The 26,928-nt window shown below is 41.9% G+C and overlaps 1 protein-coding gene across 1 annotated transcript; it reads right to left on the minus strand.

The window, feature by feature from the left end:
• Nucleotides 1–231: 231 nt before the first annotated feature.
• On the minus strand, nt 232–26,012 carry csf1 (colony stimulating factor 1). Its single transcript, XM_008109438.3, has 9 exons — nt 25,856–26,012; nt 20,103–20,234; nt 13,689–13,751; nt 12,199–12,360; nt 10,521–10,689; nt 7,832–8,979; nt 6,043–6,104; nt 5,699–5,751; nt 232–3,453 (listed from the first exon to the last, which is right to left on the minus strand). Exons 2-8 carry the CDS (start codon nt 20,226–20,228, stop codon nt 5,700–5,702), a joined length of 1,782 nt encoding a protein of 593 aa, XP_008107645.2. The 5' UTR covers nt 20,229–20,234; nt 25,856–26,012; the 3' UTR covers nt 232–3,453; nt 5,699.
• Nucleotides 26,013–26,928: the final 916 nt, after the last annotated feature.

Consider the following 26,928-nt stretch of genomic DNA (forward strand, 5'->3'; position numbering starts at 1 on the left):
TCTGATGTTGTTGGACTATAATTCCAGACATCTTTGCTTGCACAGCCAACAGTGAGAAATACTGAAGGGGTAAACAATTCTCCTGGTCCAGGCTTATATCATTTTGATAGTAAGAAAGCACCATGCAGCCATCCCAAACACTTCAAGTGCCATAAGTTTCATCATTAATTTTTTCTTAATATAGCCCTTCTTCCAATTGCTATAACCAATAAGAGAGACACTACACAAGAGTTTAAAAGTGTTACACATCCGTGTTTTATTATTATTAAATACCACATTGCTATCTTTAAATAAACATTTAACCATTTTAAAAGTCTTCCATATAAAATATTTCATCATTTGAAAAAATATATATAAAAACACAGTTTAAACCAAAATTGTAACTCTCTTTGAAAGGAACTTCTCTCCACTGGTTTCGCATTTATACACACACATATATATATAAAATTAAAACCCCACAACAAGGGAAGGGTGGCTATTAGGATCTGGCCTTAATACATAAACTTTACTGTGCCGCAAAGAAGTGCTCAAGATGGAGCATACCTAGTGCATGCTGCATCCAAACACAATCACAAATCTGATCACAGGGTGCTAGATAAACAAAGATTGCTTCTGGATGCAGAGCAGAACAAATCCTGTGTGATGGCTCATTGACCTGTATATGCTGCTAGTACCTCAACACCTGAACTTTTGTACTCCCTGACATCAAAAGCAGAGATGGAGCTTACCACTAACCCTCCAAGGTGTGGTCAAGCCCGCTATGCGATATAGTTAGCAGCGAGACTAGGAATGGGGAGAGGGAAAAAGGAGTAACAAATGAGGTATCACTGAAGGCCATCACAGTTCCCTCTTGCAACTCAAGCTAAAATGAATATAGATAAATTCTTCTGTTGTATTCTGAAAAATTACTGGATTAGCTAGTTCAATGACAGAATGGAAACATTACATATAGGTCAATATGCCTCAGTGGCTCAGAATGTTGCACCCATACTGTAAGATAGAATAAAATTCACTGGCACATGAAGAAGAGTTATCAAGACCCTTTATGCATACATTGAGACCTGCTCACATCAATAACACGGCATGTGTACCCCCATTTAGAGCCAGCTCCTCACAGAGCCCCACAAGTTACACCTACAGAACAATTTGTCCCAACATTTACCATCTAGTATTTTAAAGCTCACATAGGGACATGCAACATGGTAATCCCAAGGCTGGCTCAGGTTTATCACCTGCCTTGTTATAAAAGACAGAAAAGGCAGGGAGAGCAGAAGGTAAGAAATAGAAAGTGGATGGAGATCAGGCATAATCTGGCAAGAGGCTGGGCCAGACTGACAAATTGGACAGCTTCCCATCCACAGATATCCTACATTCCTAGGTGTGGGGTTGGAATGTTCTTGGAGTGTGGTAGGAAACACAGTGCATATACAGTGCAATTTTAGAACAGGCCACAACAACCATTTTTCTTCCATGGAGCAGATTTCCACTACTTCTGTATTCCTGCAGCAAATGCTGATACAGAAATAGATTTACAAAAATAAAGTTCTGCTCTCAGTCTTTGAAATAGATTTGTGAAAGTTGTTAGGGAGGATTGAGAGTTGGGGGCTACTGCATCATGATTCCTTGGTCCAGAGGAAGGGAATTAAGCTGAGAAGAAATCTGTGGCTATAACATAACTCTGGTAGCTCTAAGGGTATATCCATATTAGGTTTCTGCATGGAACCAATGCTGCAAAACTTCCATGTGGCTGCCACTGTGCTCTGCAAGATCCAGAAAGCAGAAAACTTAAACAGGGAGCCAGTGACTGGACTCTCCCCACCTCACACTCTTTTCCAGGTTATAACTGACAGTCAAAATCATTTTGGCATCAAAATTCCTCCTGAGTATTTCAAGATAATATCCTGATTTACACCAAAACATTGTGTCAAATGCAAAGAAAGACATCTTGGGCCAATAAAACAGCCTTCCTCAAATTGGTACCTTCTACTGGCCTTGTTGCCAAAGAATGCTGGGAGTTTGTAGTCAGTCATATCTGGAAGATACCAAATTGGGTTAAGGCTGCTAGACATAAATGTGATTACTATTAAAGTTGTGAAACCCTCCAATTGGTGGCATACCCTAGAACTATATGTTTTGAAGACAGAGAGAGACAGAGTAAAAAGAAAGAGATCCAGGTAAACCTATTAGATCAGTCCTGCAGGTTCATTTAGTTCAGCTTCCTTATCCCAACTGTGACCAGTGAAAGATGTACCAAGAATCCCATAATCAAGCAGTGCAAAAAGACTGCAGGTCTACCTCATTTCTTGGGTGCTATGCCATCAGTTGGTTGGCATATCATCCAAAACACAATCTGGAAAAAAGTACTTCTTTGAACAATATGACAGTGACCATGGAGGATTCTGAAAGCCATAGTTCCTCCAAATAACTCAGCTATCAATTGGCTTGCAATCTCTCCCTGTATTTGTCTAACTCCATTTCAAATCCATGAAAGCTAGTGGCTGCTACCTCTACACCTGTGGCACGAAACTTGCATTGTATGAAGTAGTACTTTTGTCTGTCTTAAAATTAAATTAAAAAGTTTTATTATATGATATTCAGTTCTACTTATTCAGAACCTAAAAGTTAAAAGCATGTGTCCTATTTTAAAAATGAGATTAAAAACTTAAATGAAGACAGAGGAGGCCACTGCAAAAAAACAACTTCCTCCAGTTAAGGCACAAGGTTATCTGGGGAGTTAAGTGATAAGTAGAACACATCTTCCTATGAAAATGAACTTTTTCCTTCCGTGGGCTACATGACACACACAGTTTAAAAGAAGGTGAAGTGGGCGGAAACCAGGGGGACAAAGTGCCTAGACAACTACAAGTTGTCATGATCCAGAGATATAATTTGTGGGTAATGTCTTAAGAAAATATATATTAATGGATCTCCTGAAGTCTTCTGTAGTTCAAGATAGAAGCCAGAAGCTCCTGGAATGGTTGTCTGAAAAGTTTTCATCCGGACCCAGAGGACTCTCTGAAGTGCAGACTTCCACCAAGGAGGGAAGGTCCCCCTTTCCACTCCAGGAAGAAGTTGGTGCAGTGGTTCTAAACATGAAGACCCCACTCCCCAAACCAGAGGAGAGATTCTGAAGTCCAGGTCAGCTTCCAGGTGATTTCCATCCTGCCGATCAAGTTCCAGCTTGCTGCATGTCTGGCAAAAACATCCTTCCGGAAGCCAACCTTCAGTGCCAGAAATAAATAAATGTCCATTTCCTCATTAATACCTTGCCTTCATTAAAAAAAAGAGGAAAGAGAAAATACTCTTTGTGGGAAAGTGCTGGAGCAACTACTTCAGTCCTCAAAATCCAGTCTTTTAATTCCTCTCAATAGTATTAAGAGGACCATAACTTTAAAAGGGGAGGCTTATAATCCAGGCCCCACACAGGTTTTCTCCTTAGAAGGAAAGGTCCATCTGGAAAGAAGACAACAACAACCATTATAGCAATACAAAATGTAATAATGATGACAGTGATAGTGAGTGGATGACTTAAAAGAATGGTATCTATGTACAACCCAAGTTGTTATTAGCAGCCATCTTATAAGGGGCTCTAAGGTGATCATTAAAAAACCCCTCTTATACACAATACCTTTTATCTAGTTACTAGCTGTGCCTGGCCATACGTTGCTGTGGGTAATGAGAACTGTTTGTTGGTGAGGTGGAACAGGAGTGAATAGCCTTGTAGTCTGAAAGTGTGGCCATTTTCTTCTTATGTGAATCCTTGTTTGGTGAGATGGGGTGGTCAGGCAGCCCTCGGAGGGTTGGTCCCTCTGCGCCTCCTCGCTTTGCCTGGGCTTGGTTTTGCGTTCCGGGAAGGGGACTGGTGGTGGCGTGTTCTGTGTTGGCATAGGCGCACATCGCCTGTTGCGGTTTTTGGCCTTTTGTTGGTCCTGTGATTGTGTTTGTAGTGTAATGTGTTGTATCTTACTTGATGCGGGGATGATGGATTGTGTTGAGAATTTTCGAGTTTGGGGGTTGGGTTTTGTTGTTTTGTGCATTGTCGCGATGCCAAAAGCCTTTTATATATATAGATATAGATAGATGAAGACAACTTGTCTTACAAACAACACAGCTAAGATGTTTACCAATATTGTAAACATTTGCACCAACCTTTTGATTTTTTTTCAATAAAGTATTTTTAAACTAACAATGTTATACTATACAAAATACACACATAAAAAATACAAACTACCTTAAACTACTTTAACTGTTGGAGAAAGCAACCTTCTCAAGCCTCCTCTATTTGATGTTTGTCTGTTTTATTAATATGTAGTTTTATATCCTGAAGTACATGTCTATTTAGTTTGCAGTTACCTCATCTCTATATACCTAAAGCAGTGAGAGGGGCTGCAGGTCATGTGACTACTCAGTGACAGTTTAGAATGTTCAGTTTTAAAAGGATGACAAAGAAGTCAGTTGAGCCTTGGGCCTGTTAGAAGTCAGTGTCGAGCCTTAAGTCAGCTTGAGTATACAAGTCTGTTAGAGTGCAGAGGCAGTGTTAAGAGCTAGAACTGTTGAGGCTTGTGTTTTCTTTGAAAGTAAACTCTTATTAAAGAGAGTTGTATAAAGCAATATAGTTTATGAAGACACTGTTAAAGTTTACGAGTTTAAGATACAAACTCTCTAAAGGTTTTAGTGCCTGAATCTTTAAATACATGAAGTTATCAGTAAACAATCTTGTTACCCTAAAAGAAGTCTGCTTGCATCATTTTCTGTTGAAACCATCAAATAGAAACAAAATATCCACATGCCCAGCGATCATCCATTACCAAATAAACTCTGCTATCCCATTAGGTTGTGATTTTAACAGGTCATAATCTATACACCGATGGGTTGTGATCCTAACAGGTTTAATCCAGTCTATTCCCAATATTAACACATGTTAACAAAATCTATAAAAAGAAAAAAGTTGGTTTCTAACTGCCTGACTGATCTCAGCCAATTGCAGAGAAAGATTTGTATTGTCTGATGCCATCTCTTTTTATAATCAGTAAGAATTAGGAAATTTATTAAACAAAGAACATACTATAGCCAATCAGTGTCCATTCCTTCAATGAAAGGAAGGGGGGTTGATTAACAGAATTTACTTCTCTATCCATCAGTTGGAGTTAAAGAAAAGAAGGGATGGATGCATCTTCCCAAAGGTGGAAAGCAACTTAGCTCTACAGTTCTGAGCTGTCAAGGTGAAGGACTATGCTGCCTTTCCAGACCAAGCCTACTTAAACCAGGAGTCATCTGTTCTTGATCTAAAAAAAGGCCTGGTAAACAGGTTGCAGAACCTCCAGGAGAGTTCAGTTTGACCCACCAAAGCAGGGTGGATATTAAAGGGATTACAAACTTTGGCCCAGACACATGCACAAAAGAACCAGCTTCTACAGTCACAGTGATTTGGGTGACCTACGACTCCACAAAAAGAGCTTTGTAAGAGAGGAGTGGGTTTGCTGCATTTTCCCAGATTAGGAATGTACTCTAAATTGATCCCTATCTGTTGCTGCCCCTGAGGACAAAGCCACATTCCATACCACCTACTGCATTTGCGGGAAACATGTCCCTACACAGAAAGGAGGTAACAGGTTGCATGTATCCAGTGGCGTTCACCATAGCCCAGAAGACACCCAAACCTGCTAATACATTCTCTACTCTCATCAAGTGACCTTACCTCATACTTCTTGGATCTGCAGTTCTATATGTTCCTCCCCTCTATTCAGTGGCCTAAGAAAGGAGGAAAAATGACAGTCAATCTAACACCTAAATCAAGAACAGTAACTAAGATACATTAGTAGATGTCATCTAGAGTTTTCATTTGCCAGCAGGGCTTGCTAGAAAGGTATTGTGTGGGAACAGGCCTAGTGACTTCAGGCACAAGACGTGAGTTGTAGTCAAAAAGAATGAGGAAATCAAAGAGTCAGGAAATGACTACCTACTAAAGTGCACAGAAACGTGGAAGGGTCAATAAGAGAAGCCCTACATTTTGGGTCCGAGTTACACAATATAGCCTCTTACCTTCCTTCTTCTGGTCTTTCAACGTTGTTGTCATTCCTCTGTGGTTGCCTCCTCGTTAAGGTCTGTGTGGATGAAAAGGAATGTTGAATACTAGAAAACACCTGATGTAAAGTAAGCAGGACTGTAGGAGACTTGGTTATAGTATTGTTTGATAGGCAGCAATTAAGGAGAAGCTTCTCTGCAGCTTTCCAGATGATGTTCAGAGAAAACATATACTCATGATTGGACCAGTCAGGAGACTCCCATTCAGTTTTATGTGCTGCCAAAGCAACCCTGTCTCTGAGCCCCAAATACAAATGGTGAGTTTTCTTCATGGTATATAGAAATCATCTATGAAAATTCTGAAGGGCTAAGTATCTGGTATCAAGTTATGACTTTAATTATTGCCCTGCACCATGATATTGTTAATGATCAAGAGGACCATAACTAGAAAACACCTTTCAGTTGTTTTTGGACAAAACTTCCATGATCCCTCACCATACTCTATAGTAGCTGATAAGAGTTGTAGATCCAAAACATCTGAAGAGCCACAGCTGATCTTTCCTACCTTAGAAACCCTTTGCCAGCCTTCCCCAACCTGGTGGGCTCCATATTTTTGATAGACTGCAACTCCCAGCTCTCCTACCCGGCCTGGTTGTAATTGATGAAGGCTGCTCTATGCACTATTTCCATTCTTGGAGTGGGAAAATTATACATCGGTTCATTTTTAAAATACAAAACTAAAGCACAAACTCAGGCTTTATGCTGTAGTTCTGTATTTTATAAAATAACCAAAGTATATTTTTTCTCATTTCAAGGAAGCCTACTCTGTGTCAAACATAACATTTATTTATTTATTTCTATTCCGCTCTTCTACTAGCTCGGGACATTGTCGTATCATTTGGTTAGTCCTACTTTAGAATCTGCAGGTGCGTCTTCATAACAGATAGGTTTCATGACTTTCATATAATCTCCCCTCCTTGTGCAGTTCTCCCCTTTCTTCACCTTTCTGGAACATTTTATCTGATGAGGATATTTTGGGAACTCAAAAGCTTCTCCACACTTTTTTGTTTTGTTTGTTTGTGTAATAGATGCATTATCATAACATATTTTGGAACTTTTCTGACAGCCAACATGGTAGCCTGTCTTACATATGGAATATAGCTTTTACTGTAGTTCATTTTCTAAGTACAAAACCACTCATCCCTTTAATTCCTAACAAAAAAGATTTCATTTTCATCACTTCTTCAATTCCTAAAGACTTTCAAGTCACTCAAGATCACTGGTTTCAATCTACAGGTGACAAAGATTGCTAGTTTCTATTTACAGATGTGAGATGTATTGCACAAGCAGAAGAACTCTTCTAGCCAACGCCACTGAACAGGAGAGTGGTTTCAATTCCCAACACTTATACACTCTTATTGTCTCTGACAGTTTGGGAATATTGTACTGGGAGTTATTTCACCATAAAGAATGGCTCTGTTTTATGACTGTAAAATATGTTGGAATTTCATGTGGCCCAGACAAACCAGAACTGAAAGAAATCTTGTAAAACATGGAGCAGAAGAGGAATGCCCTTCAATGACCAACCAGTTTTCCTCAAGGAATACAAGAGTAAATGGAACTATATTAGAATGGCAAATAGTATTGAGATTAGCTGAGGGGAAGAGGCACTTTGAGTATGCTTAGTCTTCTTAAAACAACTCTGGGCACCACATAAACAACGGAGCCAGCCAAAGGTACTGCAAGAACAACAACAACAAGTTGCATACAAGAGAGAATGGTTTGTTCAACCAGGACTGGACCTTACCCTGGATTTATGCAAGTAGAACAGCAAGCCTCCCACTGCCAGCAGAATCCCCAGGACACTGGCCACCGTCACATAAGTCACAGCCATCCCTCGGGTATCGCTGGGTTCTGGCCTCTTAATGTGCTTGTCTGTGTTCAGAGGAATGAAGCTCTGATCAACGCTGGGCCCTGGCATGCTCTCTTCTGCCTCCCTGTTCTCAACCAGGCCCTCTTCTCGTTCTGCTCGCCTCTCTCGCAGTTGGGTGCTTTGATATCCTCCTGGAGATCTACCTCGATTGCCCTCCGCCCCCAAAGAATAGCCTTCTGCAGATATCTGCTGAGGAGAGGATGAGCTCTCTGTGGTGACCGCCAATCTAGAAGGATGTTGTGTTGCAGAGACAGAATCCTCTAAATCAAAGTCAAGGAAACGTGTTGGGTCGTTGGGTGAAAGTGTCACCCATCTGCTACCAGAGGATACTCCTGAGTCATACACTGGTTCTAGGTTGGCAGGAGTTGCCACAGTTAGGCTGTGTGTGCTGCTGGAGGCAGCCACCTCCCAATCAGACTTGTGTCCTGGAGTGGTCTCACTCATTTCTCGCGCCCAAAGCCATTGCTTATGGAGGGAGGACCTGGCTAAGCCAGAGAACGTGAGATGCTGAGAAGGTAAATCACTTGGCAATGCTTTGCCAGTGGTTGCTCCTGAACCAGACAAGAGAGACTTGGTCTCCAAGAATTCAGTATGCTGTTGGCTAAGTGGTGAGGGAGGAAGATTTCTGAGCTGGCTGGACCATTGGTGCTGTGTTATGGTTGGGTCCAAGAAGGATGCAGTGTTCATGATTAGAGATTCAGGTCCCTGGGATACAGCTGCCAGTTCCCATTCTTCTGCTGATATGACAGCACCATTGCCATCATGGAAATCCATGCTTTCTGCAGCTCCCTGGCCCCAAGTGCTCCTAAGCACCCTGGCCCTAGTACCACCCTCTGCCACTCCTTGAGTCTGTGTGGTGTCAGGCAGTAAGAAAACCTGGAGAGTGCTGTCAGCTGTCTCCTTGCTGTCTAGTTGGTCTGCAATGGAAGAAGAGCGTTCAAAGGCTGGAAGGAGAAAAGCTGAGCCTCCCCCATTCACCGGGTTTGCATCTGGGCGCACACCATCCTGGTCAGTCACCACACCTGAAAGATCCAGATAGAGAGAATGGCCATCGAGTAACCAGCATCTTCAGGTGCAGGACAGAAGGCATGTTTAGGCTCAGACTAGTCCCTTATCTCAAATTACCATGCCAAGAACAGACCTCAATGTGGGCAGCCAGATGCCAAAAGCAGCAAAAGAAGCCAATAATTTAAAATGAAATTAAGAAGAAATGAAGGTCCAGAAAGGACTTCCAGAGCATGGATGGGTAGGTGGATGAATCAACCAGCAAATGAAGATGATGCAGCAAGGTTAGCTTGGGGTAGCAGCTCCCAAGAAGCACTCATGCAACCCATGCTTACAAAAATCACCTGAACGCTACAGACAAAACACTGGATTGGAATCGAGCCAGTTAGCAAGCCAAAGCAAAGAGGAAGGCAGCTTCCACATTTTGAAGGAAAACTTGTGCATGGGTAGACCAGCAGATGAGCCAAAAATTGGCAAGAATATCTTGTTATTGTTCCTAATTATCACATGTTCTTTGCACACAGCAAGCAGCCATAAGACAATAGACTACTACAGGAACACAGAAGGAGGACTCAGACAGCTCTTAACGTCAGACAGTGACAAGATTCTCCATATCAACACTACAGAGCACCACTCAGAGGACAGGAGCCCTGAGAAGCCAAGCTAAAAGTGACTGATCTCATGGTTGCAAGTCATTATTGTCATAAGAGCAACAATTTGATCTTCCTTGCCAATATTTAAGGCGATCTCCACTACTGATTGGTGGAGACAGCAATACTCCAAAGACTTACGCAGAACTTCCAGGATGTTTTTAAGATAAAGTGCGTGTGAAACTGTATTTTAGATACACTAGGACAAGACATAAGATGTCTTACAGAATTCAATTGTCTCCTAAATTTATCCCCATCTCTGCAGCCCAGCATTTTGTCTGTTTGAATGTCACCACAGGTACGTATCTGTAAGTGTTTTATATAGCAATCACATCTGAATTCAGGTACAAATATAGTGTTACCACACTACCTCTGGGATTTTCTCAGAACATCCATGGTCCAACCATAAACAAAGTACATTATTATGAGTGTTCCCACCACCCTACTCGGTGCAGTTTGCTTAAAAAACAGTCCTTACTCACATGCTTTTAAGCTTATCTTTAAACCAGAAAGATAAAATATGTTATTAGGGTGGGAGAAGACTAAAGCTGACTACCATAGAATTGAGGAAGAAACCCCCACAATAGTGTACACTGAAAAGGCACACCTAGTCCTACAGTGTGTGCTTTGTGTAACTGTTGGACTCAAGACACAGCCAGGTTTGCATTTGCTCAAGCAAGGAGCAAATCCAGTACATATCCAGGAGAAGAAATGACTGTTGACTTGAAGCCTTTAGCAACCGTTAATAATAAAAAACAAGACATGCAAGTTTACACATAGATATAAAAGCACACATATAGAAGCCACAGGATGCCTAGAAAACTCCCTATAACTTAGGAGCAAACTCCCCAAACTCTATCCCAACAGGCAAGAAGGAACATATATGCCAAATATCTATGATCATTCACCTGTAGATTCCATTTTGTCCTTTTCCTGAGAGTCTGAACACTTCTTGAAGGCACTAGAACAATCCTGAGTGAAGCCTGATTTGAACAAGAAATGCTTAGCTTCGCTGAAATAGTCGTGCACCATTTGCAACATCTTCTCCGGAGTCAGGGAGAACTTCTTGGTGCATGTCTACAAGAAACAGAGCAAGGGAAGAAAAAAAAAGAAACCAAATCAACAACTCATCATTTGTTAACTGCAAAAATAAAGGTTTATCATTCTGAAGTATTTGAGGTCAGTGTCTCTACCACTGTAATTCAGCACAAAATAACCCACCTTCAGAAGCAGGACTGTTCTCAGGTGCTGACTTAAGAATCCCAGATGGCACAGCCAAGAAAGCAAAACAGCTACAAGGGTCTCAGTAATATGTAATTTGGCAGGGGGGGGGAGGGGATTAAACTATGAAATTCACTATCATAAAATGTAATGATGGCCAAATAATTTTGAAGGCATTATAGGGAATGACTACCAGTAACTACCAGCCAGGATAGTTATACCATCCAGTGACAAGGAAAGACAAACAAAATGTTGCTACTGTACTCCCGTTTTGCTTGTGGGCTTCTCAAAAACGAGCATGTAAGAACAGAACAATACATTAGTTCTAGCTTTAGTTAAACCCAGTGGGCCTCTTTTTAATGTGGTAATACATTTTGAAGAGCTCAGGGCAACAACACAGTTGACTACATAGCTAGTGCAATGGTGGAGAAAGACTCAGGCTGAATCCAGTAAGACCTATAATTTTACATGGGCTCAGTGTCATTCAGCACAGCTATTCTGGACAGTTGAAATGATATTACTATCTGGAAGTATGTAAAGGCATGTATTGGTTCAGTTTTGATGGATGGGTTTTGGATTATTCGATATAATCATGCTAACAAGTTACTTGAAGAGGTGAGATCAACCATCTGGATGTTAGACCTATTGAGGTGGACTAATCAATTGAGTGAAGGAGATTGTAAATGCTTATTTGAAAGATGCACCCTCTTTAAAAAGAATCAACTATTAATACCTTTGTTGAAAAAAAACTTTTACTGTTTTTCAACCTCTTGACCATTTGCCTGTAAGGGTTCATACAGACAAATGGTCAATACTGTCCGCTTGTGCTTTTTAACATCTATTTGATGCTGCTGGGAGGAGTCTTTTGTAGTTTTAGGAGTCATCAGTTATTGATTATACTCAACTCTCTCTCCCCTTTACAACTGATGGCAAGAGGCTGCGGTAGCAATGGATTGTCTGGAAGGGTGACAGGTGCATTTAGCAGGGATTTCTCGGCATCAGCACCTTGACTGCAGAATTCCCTTCCCAAAGTCCATTAGGCTGGTCCCATCTCTTTTAAGCTTCTGGTGGACAGTCAAGATAGTGCTAATTTACATGGCATTCCATGTTTGAAATTGTGGATTCAAAACTGAATTTCAGGATTGTTCTTAGAAGACATTTTAAAAAGAGTAATTTCAGGTGTTCTAAGAATATTTTTTATCTTTGTACTATTTTACTTAGTATTTATTTGTTCATTGGCTTGGGAGCTCTAGGAGACAACACAGAAACACTTAATATAAACATACAAATATAGGTATAAATAAATAAATAAATAAATAAATAAATAAATAAATAAATGTGAGTCTGGTCAGTTTTAGAAGTTACCTGGTGATCAGGATAGTCATCAATGCAAATTCCAAGTTGCAAGTGCAGGTCTTTAATTCTTTCTAGCTTATTGAAGTTTGCAGAATTGTCCTTAAATTTAATTTTATGAAGGAGGCTTAACAGTGGAGAATATGCTGCTTTGAGAAAGCATTCTGTAGTGTCCTAAAAGGTAACAGAAACGCCATTGTCACGGAAACATTCAAGACTGACATCAAAGTTTGGGATTATAAAGAAGAGCTTGGAGGTGCTGTAATCATATTGGATGGGAGATTCTGGGAGCTGTAGCCTCCAGTAACTTTTCCAGCTCTGTTATCAGGCATCTCTTTTTACTGACACTGCTACATCTCTTTGATGTTGCTGCCTCGTCACCTGCCCTGCACTGCCAATGCAGGGCAGGTCACTAGTGAAAAATTTGTGAGCAGTGGAAAGATTGAGCAAAAGAAGAGCTGAGTCTGCTTGCTTCATTCCATTTTTCCAGGTGATTGCATCAATTGGGTCCAAAGAAACAAGACTAGAAAATGGACATCAGTAGCACAGAGATATCCTCACTCTTCATTTTGTGCAATGGCTTTCAAAATGTGAAGACAACGGAAAACATAGTCCAGTTCTAAAGTGAGAGTCAAATGAAGCAGACTATTCTTTTTGGCACAGAAGGGCAACACAAGTTTCTTGCAGTTGTTTTTCTCAAAGATGGACAGGGTTAGACTGGTCTTTCTCTTGAAATAATTATCCTCCAGAACCTCTGTAATATGCGTGTAGCAGAAATGCAGTTATTTATTTGATATGTCAATGGTATGGCTTAAATGCCACATCAAACAATAGTGTTACGTGCACAAGTCATACACTCTGACTAGTATAGTCATGGGGGAAAAAAAGATGTAAACCATTTATTTCCATTCCAAACAATGTTTTCCTTCAATGCTAATTAGTTTAACACAGTAAGCAAGCATGGAACATAAGCCAGGATTGAAGCCTGATTTGTTTGAAAAAACTAGTTGAAAACTAGCTGCAGTTCACAAGCCTGGATAAAAACATAGAACTTTGTAAATAAAAAGCTTCAAGTTTCCTCAAAGTCCAGTTAGAGGAAGAGAAGGCAGATTGGATGTAAAACCATAACTGAATGTGATTATCAGGAGGCTGCCAATAATGAAAAGGCTCTTCTAAAAGTATATTATTTAAAACCATTGCTAGGTCAGGGGTAAACTGTTTGTGGTTCTTCAGATCTGGACTGCATCAGCTGCTAACCGAGACAGCCATTGATTGAACATGAAGGAAGTTATGGTCCAACACCTAGAATGCCACACGTTTCCCATTCAGAGTCTTGCACTCTCCAGATGTCATTAGATTGCAATTCACAACACTTCACACCATTATTCATGTTGGCTAAGACTGCAGTCAAGCAACACCCGGAGAACCATGCAATCCCCACCTATGGTTTGTATGATTCTTTATATGTAACAATATACATGTTTGTCTTACACCCAACTCACCAGTTCACTCCTGTCTACATAGATGATGGTTTGTTTGCAGGATGTCTCCATTTGACTGTCAATCTGTAACAGAGAAGAACATGTCAAGACACAATATCTCTAAAGGATTTTAGTTTTTCTTATTTGAAAGTCAACATTAATAGAATAAATACTATGAGGAATTTCTCACTACAGAGTTCAGAAAATATAGATTGTTAACCTGCTGCCTACTATTGTGGGTTAAAGACTTCCAATTATCTGCACCCAACAAGAGTAGTGGCAGGATGGCAAAATATGTTTCTCCACAGAATTTGTTTTAAAACTATAATTGAGATTTCCATATCAAACAAGAAAAATCTAATCTCCTGCCATATTCATGGAATTTGACAGGATATCCAGATATATTGTTCTCCTTTACATGAACCCCTCTTGTGGTTTTCCACCACTTCTTCCCACTTTTCACTGTCACCTGAAAAGGAAAGGAAGGAAGATTTGTGCAACATCTTGATCGGTAGTGTTAAGACCCTTCCACATCTGGAAGTAACTTTGGTTGCAGGGGTAGAAAAATTAGACAATTCGCAGGACTGGCAATCTAGGACTATTGAAAAACCATGAATCATTTGTAGAGAACAGGCATCTCAGTTAATTTACTATCTTGCAAAGACAGCAAAGAATTTCCTACACAACTTCCTAGGGGACAAATTCCTAGGAGACAAGGGCATTTTTCATGAGGCACTTCTAATTTGTTATTTACTGAACTGCGTTTGTAAGACAAAAGAAGATAAGTATTTTGGTGGGGTAAAGGAGCTCTTCAAAGATAGCTTACATATATAAGAATACAGCTGACCCTCCATATACAAGGATTCCGTGTCCATGGATCCAGCTTTAAATGTTTTTAAAGAAAAACAAAAAATCAATTGATGTTGCTATTTTATGTAAGAGATACCATTTTACTACATCCCTGTATATAATAGGACACATGCAGCTGTGAAGTTTGGTATCCACTGGAGGTCCAGGAACCAAACCCAAGAGCAGGTACCAAGGGCTCAGTGCATTCTGTTCTGTTTAGCGGCAGAACACCAGGGAAGGCGTACTCATTGCATCAAGCCATCTTGGGGAAAGGGCATGACCACCTTGTGGCCTTTGAGCCTTGTTAATTCTCACTGGAACAAACAGAATAGTCATCTTCTTTTGTCAAGGAATAGCAAGAGAAACCATGTATCAAGAATGCAGATTCAGCATTTGTAAACTGCCAGCTTCACTAGGAAAATATGAATACAGTGCTAGCAGAACAGCAGCCATGCCCAATTGAAAACAATGGCTTCATTATCAATGTAGAGGAGCCTCTTGCAACATTTCTCAGTCAGAGTAATCTACGTAGAGCCACACAGCAGTTCCAGTCCTGCTAATAGACAAAGTTAGTCAGCTGCTGCAAGCACCAGATTTAGGGCATCATATAGAGGGCTTCAAATTGTTACCTTGCCAACATTGTGCTTTTACTACCAGGAACAGAGACCCCCTTGCAGAATTTTAGATATACCCACTATCCCAACAAATGAAGAGGGAAGAAGAAGCACACTTTCAGTTTTGGTTCCACCAGTTCTAACATGATTTGGTTTCTGCTTGGTAATAAGAACACAGGACTTCAGATGCTACAGAATGGCTCCTATGCCAGCACAACAATCACCACAAAAGCAATCTAAGCATTGGCAAAGTGGCACAACTCCAAAATTGCGGCCTGGATTCTTCTACAAGAAGCTACTTCAAAGGTGTAGTTTCAGGAAACCCAATTACTTTGGGAGTTAAAATAGTTAAAATAGTTAAAATTGTTTCAGGTTCCACTACTTTTGTTCATAAGAAGTGCTACAAAATATTTATTTCTTCATGCTGGTTCTGTTATTAAGAATAATTTCCATTAAGCTTAGCAAAGCATAGTGAGCAGGAGAACAGCCCTGCAAAACTAGTTTTAGAAAAAAAATCGAAGTAAAGTTTCAACAAGACTCAAGCACTTCCAAGTGACAGCTAACTACTCACTTTGACTTGCAGAAGCCCTTTTCAGACTTATATTATATCTGCTAAGAAGGTAAGTAAATAGAACAACCTTTGCAAAAAGCAGTGCAAGGATTATTGTTAAAATGCCACATGTTTTAAAGAAATGTTCTCATATTGTAAAGATATTTCATGGTTCAGGAATTTAAGACATTTTGAGAACACTTTTGACAGACTAGGACATTTCATCTTCTGTGTCTCAATGGCGAGGATGCTTTCTCTTTCTTAAGCCTGCAGTTCAAGTGGCATGAGGATGTGTATTCCAATTCTGGGCACCGCAATTGAGAGATGTTGACAAGCTGGAAAGTGTCCAGAGGAGGGCGACTAAAATGATCAAGGGTCTGGAGAACAAGCCCTATGAGTAGCAGCTTAAATTGCTGGGCATGTTTAGCCTGCAAAAGAAAAGGCTGAGAGGAGACATGATCGTCATGTATAAATATGTGAGAGGAAGTCATAGGGAGGAGGGAGCAAATTTGGTTTCTGTTGCCCTGGAGACTAGGACGTGGAACAATGGCTTCAAACTACAGGAAAGGGGATTCCACCTGAACATTAGGAAGAACTTTTTCATTGTGAGAGCTGTTCAGCAGTGGAACTCTCTGCCTTGGAGTGTGGCAGAGGCTCCTTCTTTGGAGACTTTTAAGTAGAGGCTGGATGGCCATCAGTCGGGAGTGCTTTGAATGTGAATTTCCTGCTTCTTGGCAGGAGGTTGGACTGGATGGCCCATGAGGTCTCTTCCAACTCTATGATTCTATGATTAGTGGTGGCAGAGTGCAGCCAGAGCATGCGACTACACACTTTATAGGAGATACAGCATTATTCCAGTTATTTTAAAATCTAGACTTCCAAGAGGCAATACAACTATTAAAATATAGTTTTGTTTGCAAAGTTAACATTTACTAAATTGTAGTCTAATAAGAGGACATCCTTCAAAGAGTGGCTGTGAGATATTTAAGAAATGTTATTGTTAGCTGAAAGAGACTCAACCCATTTGGCTAAGAAGACTGTTAAAAGTTTATTTGTTAACAAGCTGTTACTCTCCAAAAAAGGGATAGTACTAAGGTATTGGTTTGTATTGTAATTTAGATAATATCCAAGCTTTGTTAAAATAATTTTTCAACATTTCAGAGGTAAGAACAGCAACATGCTGTTCTGCAACTCCAAATATCACTTCAAGGCTCACACAGGATGCCCGCTCTTCATTATGGCCCAGCATTAAGACTTCACACAGCGTGCCACATGTAACTGCCCAAGCTGCTTTAGAATGGCAAGAAGAATGCAACTTCTTTACCCAAAAGAACAATACAGTTGTCTTCAGAAATTAGAGGAATACAATTCCCTTGGTGCCAACGCTGGCTTCATCAAGCATCAAGTAAAAATGTTTGCTTAATGTCTTTGGGGTGTAACTGATTAATTCCAAAAATGAATGCATGCATGGTTTCAAATACATAGTTCTAAACACTGAAACTCTTTAACCCTGTTAATTGGGAGCCAATATGTATATTGGTTTGAATATTGGACTATGTCTATAGAGATCAGGGTTTGAATGCCCACTTGCCCATGGAAACCCACTGAGCAAGTCACATTCTCTCAGCTTCAGAGGAAAGAAAAGGAAGAAAACCCTACGATCATTTTGCCTTAGGGCTGCCATATGTCAAAAAAGACTTGATAGCACACAATAATAACCTGCTAACTATTTAATATGCTTCTATCAGTTCAAGTTATTCCTCTTGTTATGATGTTTTAAAAGATCAAACACTTAAACATGATTTTACTTGTGCAATGCTTTGAAGTTCCATAATATGGCACAATATATATGTGTTTAAAAAATAATGGTAAAAGGAAATTAAAATGCTGATTCAATCTGATGTCTCATATTTTGGATGTCAAAGTAATTATGAGGTGATAATGGGGGAACAGTCTTGTACAACAGGCTGGAAGCTCATATCATCCAATTTTAATGAACTAAAAGATAATCATTCAGTTACTTCTGAGTCACAGTGAAGATATATATAATATTTTACAAATTCCAAGCATACTGGAAAATATTTAAATGAGCCCTGGAAATATACCGGGTTGTGCTATGCCTGGTGCCTTAGCATTATTTACCAGTATGTTTGCTTAAATCAGGATCAAATCATTCACCCAATTGGGAATTTGTTTGCTGGAAAAAGAATTGAATATGGCAGTACTAGTCTAAATTAGAAGCGATTTAACAAGGTACCTCCCAAATGTGAAGACAGGAAGATGGATATATTTCTATCTCAGTATCTTATGGACCTGATTCTGACAGCAGTACACAGAACACAGCAGTTCACAGAAATCTAAGGTGACTGCTTTAAGGACTCCTTGAAAATGTTCCCCTGGTTTATATCATGGAGCTGGTGCAAATTTGTCAGTGGTCCTGTGGCTCCCTGGTTAGGGAGAAAAGTATGACATAAATCAGACAGAGGATCAAGGCCTAATCATACAAACTAAAAGGTCTGAATAGATGCTAGTGAGGCAAAGGCTATAAAATTTGATTCTAAGCATATTCAAATCTCTCACAACCATTATGCCAATGAATAAGTGCCATAAAATTAAATGTATGTGAATGTTTTTCTGTAAAATGGTATGGGAGTAGACAGATCAGAAGTCTTCCTGCCCTTCTCCTAGCCAAAGTATCAACAAGTCCCATGCTATAGCCATCAGTTTCTCTATACACTTTCTTTATATTTGGGAAGGTCATTAGTTCTCTCTCTCAAGATCTTTCCAATTAGCCACTGATCCTCTGATTGCTAACCCCCAGTTATTACAAAGCTTCACATTCATCTTGGCACTTTTGCTCTATTAGCTAAATAACTATTGCCCATTCTTGTGTCCATCTCTTTCCCACTTGGGACACCGAATCAGAACTAGTTCCACTGAAGTCTACAGGATTCTTTGAGGGCGAGATCAGAGCCAGCTCTTCATGAAAGTGTCTCTTGCAAAAAGAGGCCCTGAATGGTAAAGCGGGATAAAAAGCTGGGTCAAACTATTCCTCAAACTATTGTACATTCAGTTCATCTTGATCTGCTTTTCCTAATATTTTGACTAGCATTCCATGTTTGTGTATATTGGACACTACCTATCTTGGCATCTGTGGTACAGTCACCATACAGATTTTCTTCTTTATGGACCCAGCCATCATAGAGAGGGAGGAGGGAGCATAGCAGGAAAGCAGTATCTCCTCCTCCACCACCATTTCTATTTGACAGCAGAGGCACAGCCCATCGCTCTACTCTGCTCCATGACACATAGAGGAAGGCACCTTTCTCTCAATAGGATAAAACAATGTTGACAGCATGAAGACAACCCTACTAACACCATAGGGATAAGAGCACAAAAAGCCACCAATACTGCTATGATGCTATGTGGTGTGGGGGAGGCTGTAGTGGCTGCACATCTCAGCAGAGGCTAAGTCAATCAATGTACTTCTTGATGCCTGTCTCCCAGGGTTTCTCAGCCCCAATGGACTATGGTGGAGATGATCAGAATAATGCCAAATTGCCTCTCCCTTGTGTCTTGGCTCCAAGAACAAAACAGAGTCCAATATTTAAGAAATGACAGGGTTTATGCAGAAATGACCCCTGCAGATGTAGGAGACATGCAGCCTCCATAGCATCCTCCTTTACCTAAAGCAGAACATGGGGTTGTTAACAGCAGTTCCTTCTTCTCTTTATCCTAGAAGACTGGGATACCTGTGAGGTATATTCACCACAATGTCCCCAGAAGGCTGGTACCATTCCATAAACTGCCAGTGGCTTTAAATCTCTGGGGCTAAATCCAATTTGGTGATCCATGTAAATACACTGAATGTATAAGGTAAAAGGTAAAGGTTTTCCCCTGACATTACGTCCAGTCGTGACCGACTCTGGGGGTTGGTGCTCATCTCCATTTCTAAGCCGAAGAGCTGATGTTGTCCATAGAGACCTCCAAGGTCATGTGGCCGGCATGACTGCATGGAGCGTCGTTACCTTCCCGCCGGAGCGGTACCTATTGATCTACTCACATTTGCATGCTTTCGAACTGCTAGGTTGGCAGGAGCTGGGGCTAACAGCGGCCGCTCATTCTGTTCCCAGGATTTGAACCTGGGACTTTTCGGTCTGCAAGTTCAGCAGCTCAGCGCTTTAACACACTGCGCCACCACCAGGGGTCCACACTGAATGAATAGGACTTATGAAATGCATGGAACTTATGAAATGCATAATCAGTTATGTTCCATTGATTCAAAGAATCTACTCTATTTGGGAATAATGGAACATAACCTCTGGTCTGTAAGCACTTGCAAGCTACTGGCTGAGGCAAATCTGGGAGCTACAGGCCAAAAAATAACTTTTACAAGTTCTTAGTATTTGTAAATTGACTCACCATATCTGAGAGGTTTCGTAGGTGGGATTCAGTGATGAGCCGGTGACAACTCTCTTTGTGCTGTTCTGTTTCATGGATGTTGTACACTATAAGGAGGATCAAGGCTATGTGGATTTGGGAAATCATGTTTTTCTATACAATGGATAAAAAAGAAAAAAAATGATTAAATAGGAAGTCGTGCATCCCTTTATGAGTTTCCCGATCTCATTCTAATTCGGTTCATTTTAAAATCAACATTAAAAATACTCCTTAATCTATTTATACCTAGTTGCTTACTACTGTGCTTATTGTACCCTTTCTAGATAAAATAAGACGTTGTAAAATTTACTCAGCCCTTTTACAAGACTGCCCATTGTTTTCTTCCTTGCAGTGGTTTGCCACATATCTGCTATCCAAGCCACAAGTCCTGGAGAACCATATTGTCCCTTCATACAGCACTAAGCAACAGCATCTTACTAAATGAAGACTGTTTTAATTTCTGTTGACTTAAGTTAAAGGGGGGGGGGGGGGGTTTGGGCTCCTTCCAAATAAAACTTTAGGAGATATGACTGTGGCTTAAGTTTAGAAAAGGCCAAGGCTTTTTAAATTATGCCTCAATTATTTCTCCCCTGTGTCTTTCCTCACAAACAATTTGCGCCAGGAACCAGAAACATCAAATACCACACTTTGGGCATGTGTCCAACAATAACAATATGCAGCTTCCCCTGGCCATCCATGACCTGCAGAGATCTTTGTGCCTGGTATCTATTTATGGCGTGTTCCCCCCATTTACTCCACAGGCAGCAAAAGGCAGACATAAAGCGGCACCCATTCCCTGCCAGAGGTGTCAGATTTCCAGACCCAGTGCTTGTTATATGAAACATTTAAAGTGCAATGATCCTTTTTAGCAAGCTATAGAGAGTTAAGTCCTGCTTGCAAACATTCCTTTCCCATTTCTCCCCGCCTCCCCCCACCCTTTGTGTTCTTATTAGGAAAAGGAGAGGTCAGTTAAGTAGCCAAGCTGGGAATTTCCCAATTCTTAATACTCAGCTGCATTGCACATTCAGAGGAAGATGCCTTTGCCAGTCTGTGACAGCACGGGATTTTTCCTGCCTGCAAAGAAAAAACTGAAACAGCTTGCTTCTGCAGCCAGGATTTTTGTGACTCAAATTATATAATGACTGATCAATCTTCCATTCCTTATTCTGCACTTTCTTCCAGATTCACAGACCTGTTCCTATCACTTTTTGAAACATGACTCTTCAACTGCATTTGGTTTCATTTTCCCAAGCATACATCCCAGTAATCACCAAAAGGCAGAAACCGCATACATCATATCCCATCTGGAATTCCCCCTATGCTTTTCTGGCATAATGAGCCTATCAATATCTGGATTACAGAGGCAAACAATGTACATTTATCTTTTATTCTTCCCTTAAAGCATTCACTTTTGAAACTAAAAACCATGGGACACAACCCATGGGATGGGGAATGGTTTCAGAGAACAGTTGATTGTGAAACACTGTGTGTGTATGTGCCTTCAAGTCATTTGTGATGACCACATACATTTAATAGGGTTTTTTAGGCAAGGGATTTTGACATCCTGCCTCTGAAATATAGCCTGCAGCACCAGATATTAATTGGTGGTCTCCTGTCCAAGCACCAACCAAGGCTGACCCTACTTAACTTCCAAGACCAGGAGGGTATTTAGGGTGCTCTGAGAAACATTTAATAAGTTTGTACTGTCTTTAAGCAGCCACAAGCCCTTCTTGAGACAGTTAAAACATATCTCCCCTTTCCTTCCCATGAAGCAGCAAATGCTGCTCATTCTAGCAATGGGAAAGTTGGCCTAACAGTTTAGGATTTGCCACTATTTCTCAGAATCCTTTATTATGGGTTTCTGGCACATCACTCATCTCCAGAAGCTCCCTCAGTAAGCCGTAATCTGCTAACCACAGTTTTGACCACCTCCTTCTTCATGGACCAGTAGAGGCCAGTCACGGAGTGCTGTTTCAAGGTCCCTTCTGTCTGAAGCAAGGAAAGTGGTGGCTAGGGATGACTACAATTGCCTCTGGAGTTCTTTCTCCAGGAAGTTTGCCTGGGACTAAGATCATAGAATCCATGATGTTCTCAAGGTTGTACAATACTCAGAATTCCCCATCTAGTGTCCATGCTGGCTGAAGGAACCTGGAAATACTGGCACAAAGCATAAAATTTCTATGCTGTAGGAATCTTGGTTAATACCTCCCAACAAAGGATTCCCCCAGGCAGGAAACAGCCAAGCTTTGAAGCTGCAAGGCCATTCAATGCTACTCAAAGTGGCCAACTGCAGCATTCACACTTGCCTCAAACAGACTTGAGTTCTTTCTACCACCCTGGACCTTCCACAGACATATAAACCCCGCTTGCTTCATTTCCAGCAGACCTCACAACCTCTGAGGATGTCTGCCATAGATGTGGGCAAAATGTCAGGACAGAATGCTACTGGAACATGACCATACAGCCTGGAAAACTCACAGCAACCCAGTGATTCTGGCCATTAAAACCTTTGACAACACATGGGAATCTTATGCATTGATAATTCTGCCTGTCACAGACCAAGTGTCTGTGGTTACTCCCTCCTGGGTCAATACAAATAAACAGGTGACAAGCAATCGATCTGTGACTGCCCTTCATCTCTCAGCACAACCTCATATTTCATGGTCTGGCAACAGCTGTGAAACCTTATGTTGCTCTAAAATGCAACTGCACCTTCCAGCTCTTTGCCCAGTCTTGGTTCCTACCCTTCTTTTCAGGCAATTTACCCAGTTATTCTGATGCCCTTTCTGATGCCAAGCAGGAAGTCTTTCTCTTCCATTGTGTGCACGCCCTTACATGTTGATACACCTTTTTCCTGAGATGCTTTCCATTTAGCAGTTCACAGAGAAGTCACTTTCTCCCAGAGTCATGTGGCTCTCTTGCAACGCCATGGCCTGGGACTTGCTTGGCAGTCCCAGGAATTCCCCCAAATGCAACAAGCACAAGGTCCAGAAAAACGAGACAGAATGAAGGAGAAGTGGTCAAAGTTAGAAAGGGGAATACACAAAGTAGAAGAGCCAAAAGAGACTTCAGGTACTATCTAGTATATTTAACCTCATTCAAACAAAGCCTTGCTCAATTGCTAAAATGCCCCTTTCTGTGGGTGACTTTAGGAACCATTTATTAGTAAACCTCTATGGCTAACAAGTTTTTAAGTCTTATCTTGCCCAGTTTAACTATTTCCAAGGAATTCTGCACTCACCCCCAAGGCAGGTCTAACTGGCTAAGTCAGTGCCAGGTTGCAAGAGAATTTCACATTTTAGAAACCAGAAGGTAAGGCCTAGTCTAGAGCAGGCATGGGCAAACTTGGGCTCTCCAGGGGTTTTTGGACTTCAACTCCCACCATTCCTAGCAGCCTTGGGCCCCTTCCTTTTCCCCCTCAGCCGCTTAAGCCACTAGCCCTTCTTAAGCAGCTGAGGGGGAAAAGGAAGGGCCCGAGGCTGTTAGGAATGGTGGGAGTTGAAGTCCAAAATACCTGGAGGGCTCAAGTTTGCCCATGACTGTCCTAGAGGTAGTCACGACTTTATTCCATGATGGTGATACCCAAGCCATTCTATGAATTGCTGAATCTGTTTGAACAAGTTAAGCACTGCACACCATTCCCTAAGAGCTAAAAGTGATGTGCAAACAGTGTTTACTGCGGTGACGCAAGATGCTCTGCTAACGCTTAAGGCTGGGAAGGACTACTATAGAAGGTCCAGGGGCCAGATTCCTGCCCCAGGAATGCATAGACTAGAGAGAGAGAGAAAAGGGGGAGAGAACCAGAATTCCAATGCTGATAGCAAATGCAATTTATTTACAAGGTACATTGTTGCACCTAGGAGTGTCCAGGGGAATAAATTCTTCTATCTTCTCTCTTTCTACATATACAGTAGTCTCTCGCTTATCCAAGCTTCTGGATTATCCAAGCCATTTTTTTAGTCAATGTTTTCAATATATCATGATATTTTGGTGCTAAATTCATAAATACAGTAATTACAACATAACATTACTGCGTATTGAACTACTTTTTCTGTCAAATTTGTTGTATAACATGATGTTTTGGTGCTTCATTTGTAAAATCATAACCTAATTTGATGTTTAATAGGTTTTTGCTTAATCCCTCCTTATTATCCAAGATATTCACTTATCCAAGCTTCTGCCGGCCCATTTAGCTTGGATAAGTGAGACTCTACTGTATATGCATTTTTTCTGTGTGTGTATGTTCTAAAGAAGTGAATTCAGGGATTGACAGCTGCAGAAACAACTCCAAGGGTCACACTTTCCCCACTCCTGGTTTAAAGGCACACCTATTTTTGCCTTCTTAAGAACAGTATGAAAGAGCAGGTGTGCAGAGATTTTTCCAGATCTACACAGATAGGGTATCATGGTCTTCCAAACCCAGTTCTCACTAAAACAATCACTTCCATTTCATAGGTTTTTTTTTCTGAGAATGGAGGGAAAAATGTTCTGTGTAGCCTCCAAGCTTGCCTGCCTTGGAACAGGACCTCAGTGGCTGGCCAGAAGACTCGAGTTAAATCCAGCTTCACTCCAGGCCATGTTTCATGCTGGCTGCAGGCTGGATTTATTTAATAAACCAAAGTTTACATTCGCAGCAGGCCCGTTTCAAAACCATGCAGCCACTCTGGGTGCATGCAGTTCGAGGCTACGCTTTATCTGCTAGGGCTCAAGGCTATGGAATCATTTTAAAAGCTGTAGTTTCACATGGTCTTGAATCTTCTCTGCCAAAGCCTGCTGGCGCCTTACCAAACTACAACTCCCAGGATCCCATAGTTCTGGACCAGAGCAGTGAAACTGGTGTCAAACTGCATTTGTTCTACAGTGCAGAACAGGCATGGGCAAACTTCAGCCCTCCAGGTGTTCTGTAGTACAACTCCCACAATTCCTAACAGCCTACCGGAGTTGCAGTCCAAAACACCTGGAGGGCTGAAGTTTGCTCATGCCTGGTGTAGTAGATGCTCCCTCGGAAGGAAAGTTACTTCGGGCATATCTGAAGCCTGTGCGAAAGGGAGGGAGGAGCAGAAGTACTTCTTGGGCCCCTTCCACACAGCTGAATATTATCTCACATTTTCTCCTTTGAACTGGGATATATGGTAGTGTGGACTCAGATAACCCAGTTCAAAGCAGATATTGTGGGATTTCCTGCCTAGATATTCTGGGATATAGGGCTGTGTGGAAGGGCCCTAGGAAAAGGCCATGGGGGAAAGGAGGGAAGCTGGACCGGTGCCCAATGGGGCCGAGGAGCCAGCAATGGGGCAGAAAGGGGCGTAGTAGGTCCTCCCTGAACAAAGTTTCCAGGGCTCCGGACAGGTCCCTTACAAAGGCCATGGAAACAGTGCGTCCGGCGAGAAGCGAGCTGCATGGCTGCAGCCTGACGTGAGCAAGGAGGAGCCCGAAGCCAGTTGGGCACGGGTCCGAGCTGCATCTACGCTGGAGAGTATTAATACCGTTTCGGAACCACTTGCACTGCCGTGGTTCAAGGCTATGGGCTCCTGGGAGTTGTAGTTTGGTTGAGGCCCCTGCACTCTTGGCCGGAGAAGGCTAGAGAGTAGAGACTTCTTGTAAATGATTCGCCTGGCAGATAAAGCATGAAACTGCATCCAGTGTATAGACGCACCCCTTGGGAAGGCAGGAGCGGGGAGAGAAAGGATGTTGGAGGGAAAGGAAGGAAAGCAGGAGACTGGAGGCACTCCTACCTTGGCCGGGCAGTGCAGGCTTACTCCGAGAGTGTCTGGATCCCGCGTTTCCTGAGTCGCTTTGGTAGCCAAGCGAAAGGCGAGCTGGGCCACTTCCACGGGGCGCCGCCGCCGCTGCTCCTCCTCCTCCTCCTGCTGCTGCTGCTGCTGCCTCTTTGCAACGCCGCTCGCCTCCCCCTCGGCCTTATAAAGAGCTCCCTCGGAGCATGTGGCTTACAGGAAACCACCTTGGGACGGGGCCAATTCTCTCTCTCTCCCTGCTTTGCTCCACTTCGGTTTTCTTCTTCTTTTGCTTGCCGGCTCCTAAACTGGCGCCTTTTCTCTGCAAGCCGGCGTTCGGGACTGCGGCCAGAGTCGCCTTTCCCCCTCCCTTTTCACCTCGGCCTTCCGCAGTCCGAAGGCGCGCACCTGGGAGGACTCGGCCCCGCCCCTGGCCACTCCACCCTCTCAGGTATTGCGGCGTTCGCAATAGATCCCCCTCCTACGCAACAATATAGGACCCACAGAGTTGGAAAAGACCTCGAGAGCCATTCAGTCCAACTCACTGCCATGCAGGAACGCACACTCCCAAAGCACTCCCAACAGATAGCCATCCAGCCTCTCCTTAAACACCTCCAGAGAGGCAAACTCCACCACGCTCTGTTGCACTGCATTCCACTGACAAACAGTTCTTGCCTTGAAGCTGTAAGGCCATAAAATGCTAATCGAGGCAATTAATTGCAGCATTCACACTTGCCTCCAACATACAAGAAACTTTCTCCCATCCTGGACCTTCCACAGACATATAAACCCCACTGGCTTAGTTTCCAATATACCTCACAACCTCTGAGGATGTCTGCCATAGATGTGGGTGGAACGTCAGGAGAAAATGCTTCTGGAACATGGCCATACAGCCTGGAAAACTCACAGCAACCCAGTTCTTGCCTTTCCTAATGTTTAGTTGGAATTGCTTTTCCTGCCATTTGAATCAACTGCTCCCTGCTCAGAAAGCAAGCCTGCCCTCTCCCCAATGTGACATCCTTTCAAATATTTCAACTTGGCTATCATGCCAAGGCTATTAGCCTTTTCACCAA

The sequence above is a fragment of the Anolis carolinensis genome, chromosome 4, assembly GCF_035594765.1.
Source record: "Anolis carolinensis isolate JA03-04 chromosome 4, rAnoCar3.1.pri, whole genome shotgun sequence".
In the NCBI taxonomy this organism is placed as follows: domain Eukaryota; kingdom Metazoa; phylum Chordata; class Lepidosauria; order Squamata; family Dactyloidae; genus Anolis; species Anolis carolinensis.

What these genes read in the sequence shown, in the direction of transcription:
- csf1 (XM_008109438.3), bottom strand. Translation starts at nt 20,228, where the DNA reads ATGATTTCCCAAATCCACATAGCCTTGATCCTCCTTATAGTGTACAAC. An exon ending in TACGAAACCTCTCAGATATG is followed by an intron (nt 13,752 to 20,102) that starts GTGAGTCAATTT and finishes TCTCTGTTACAG; the next exon opens with ATTGACAGTCAAATGGAGAC. An exon ending in GGACAAAATGGAATCTACAG is followed by an intron (nt 8,980 to 10,520) that starts GTGAATGATCAT and finishes TGGATCTTTCAG; the next exon opens with GTGTGGTGACTGACCAGGAT.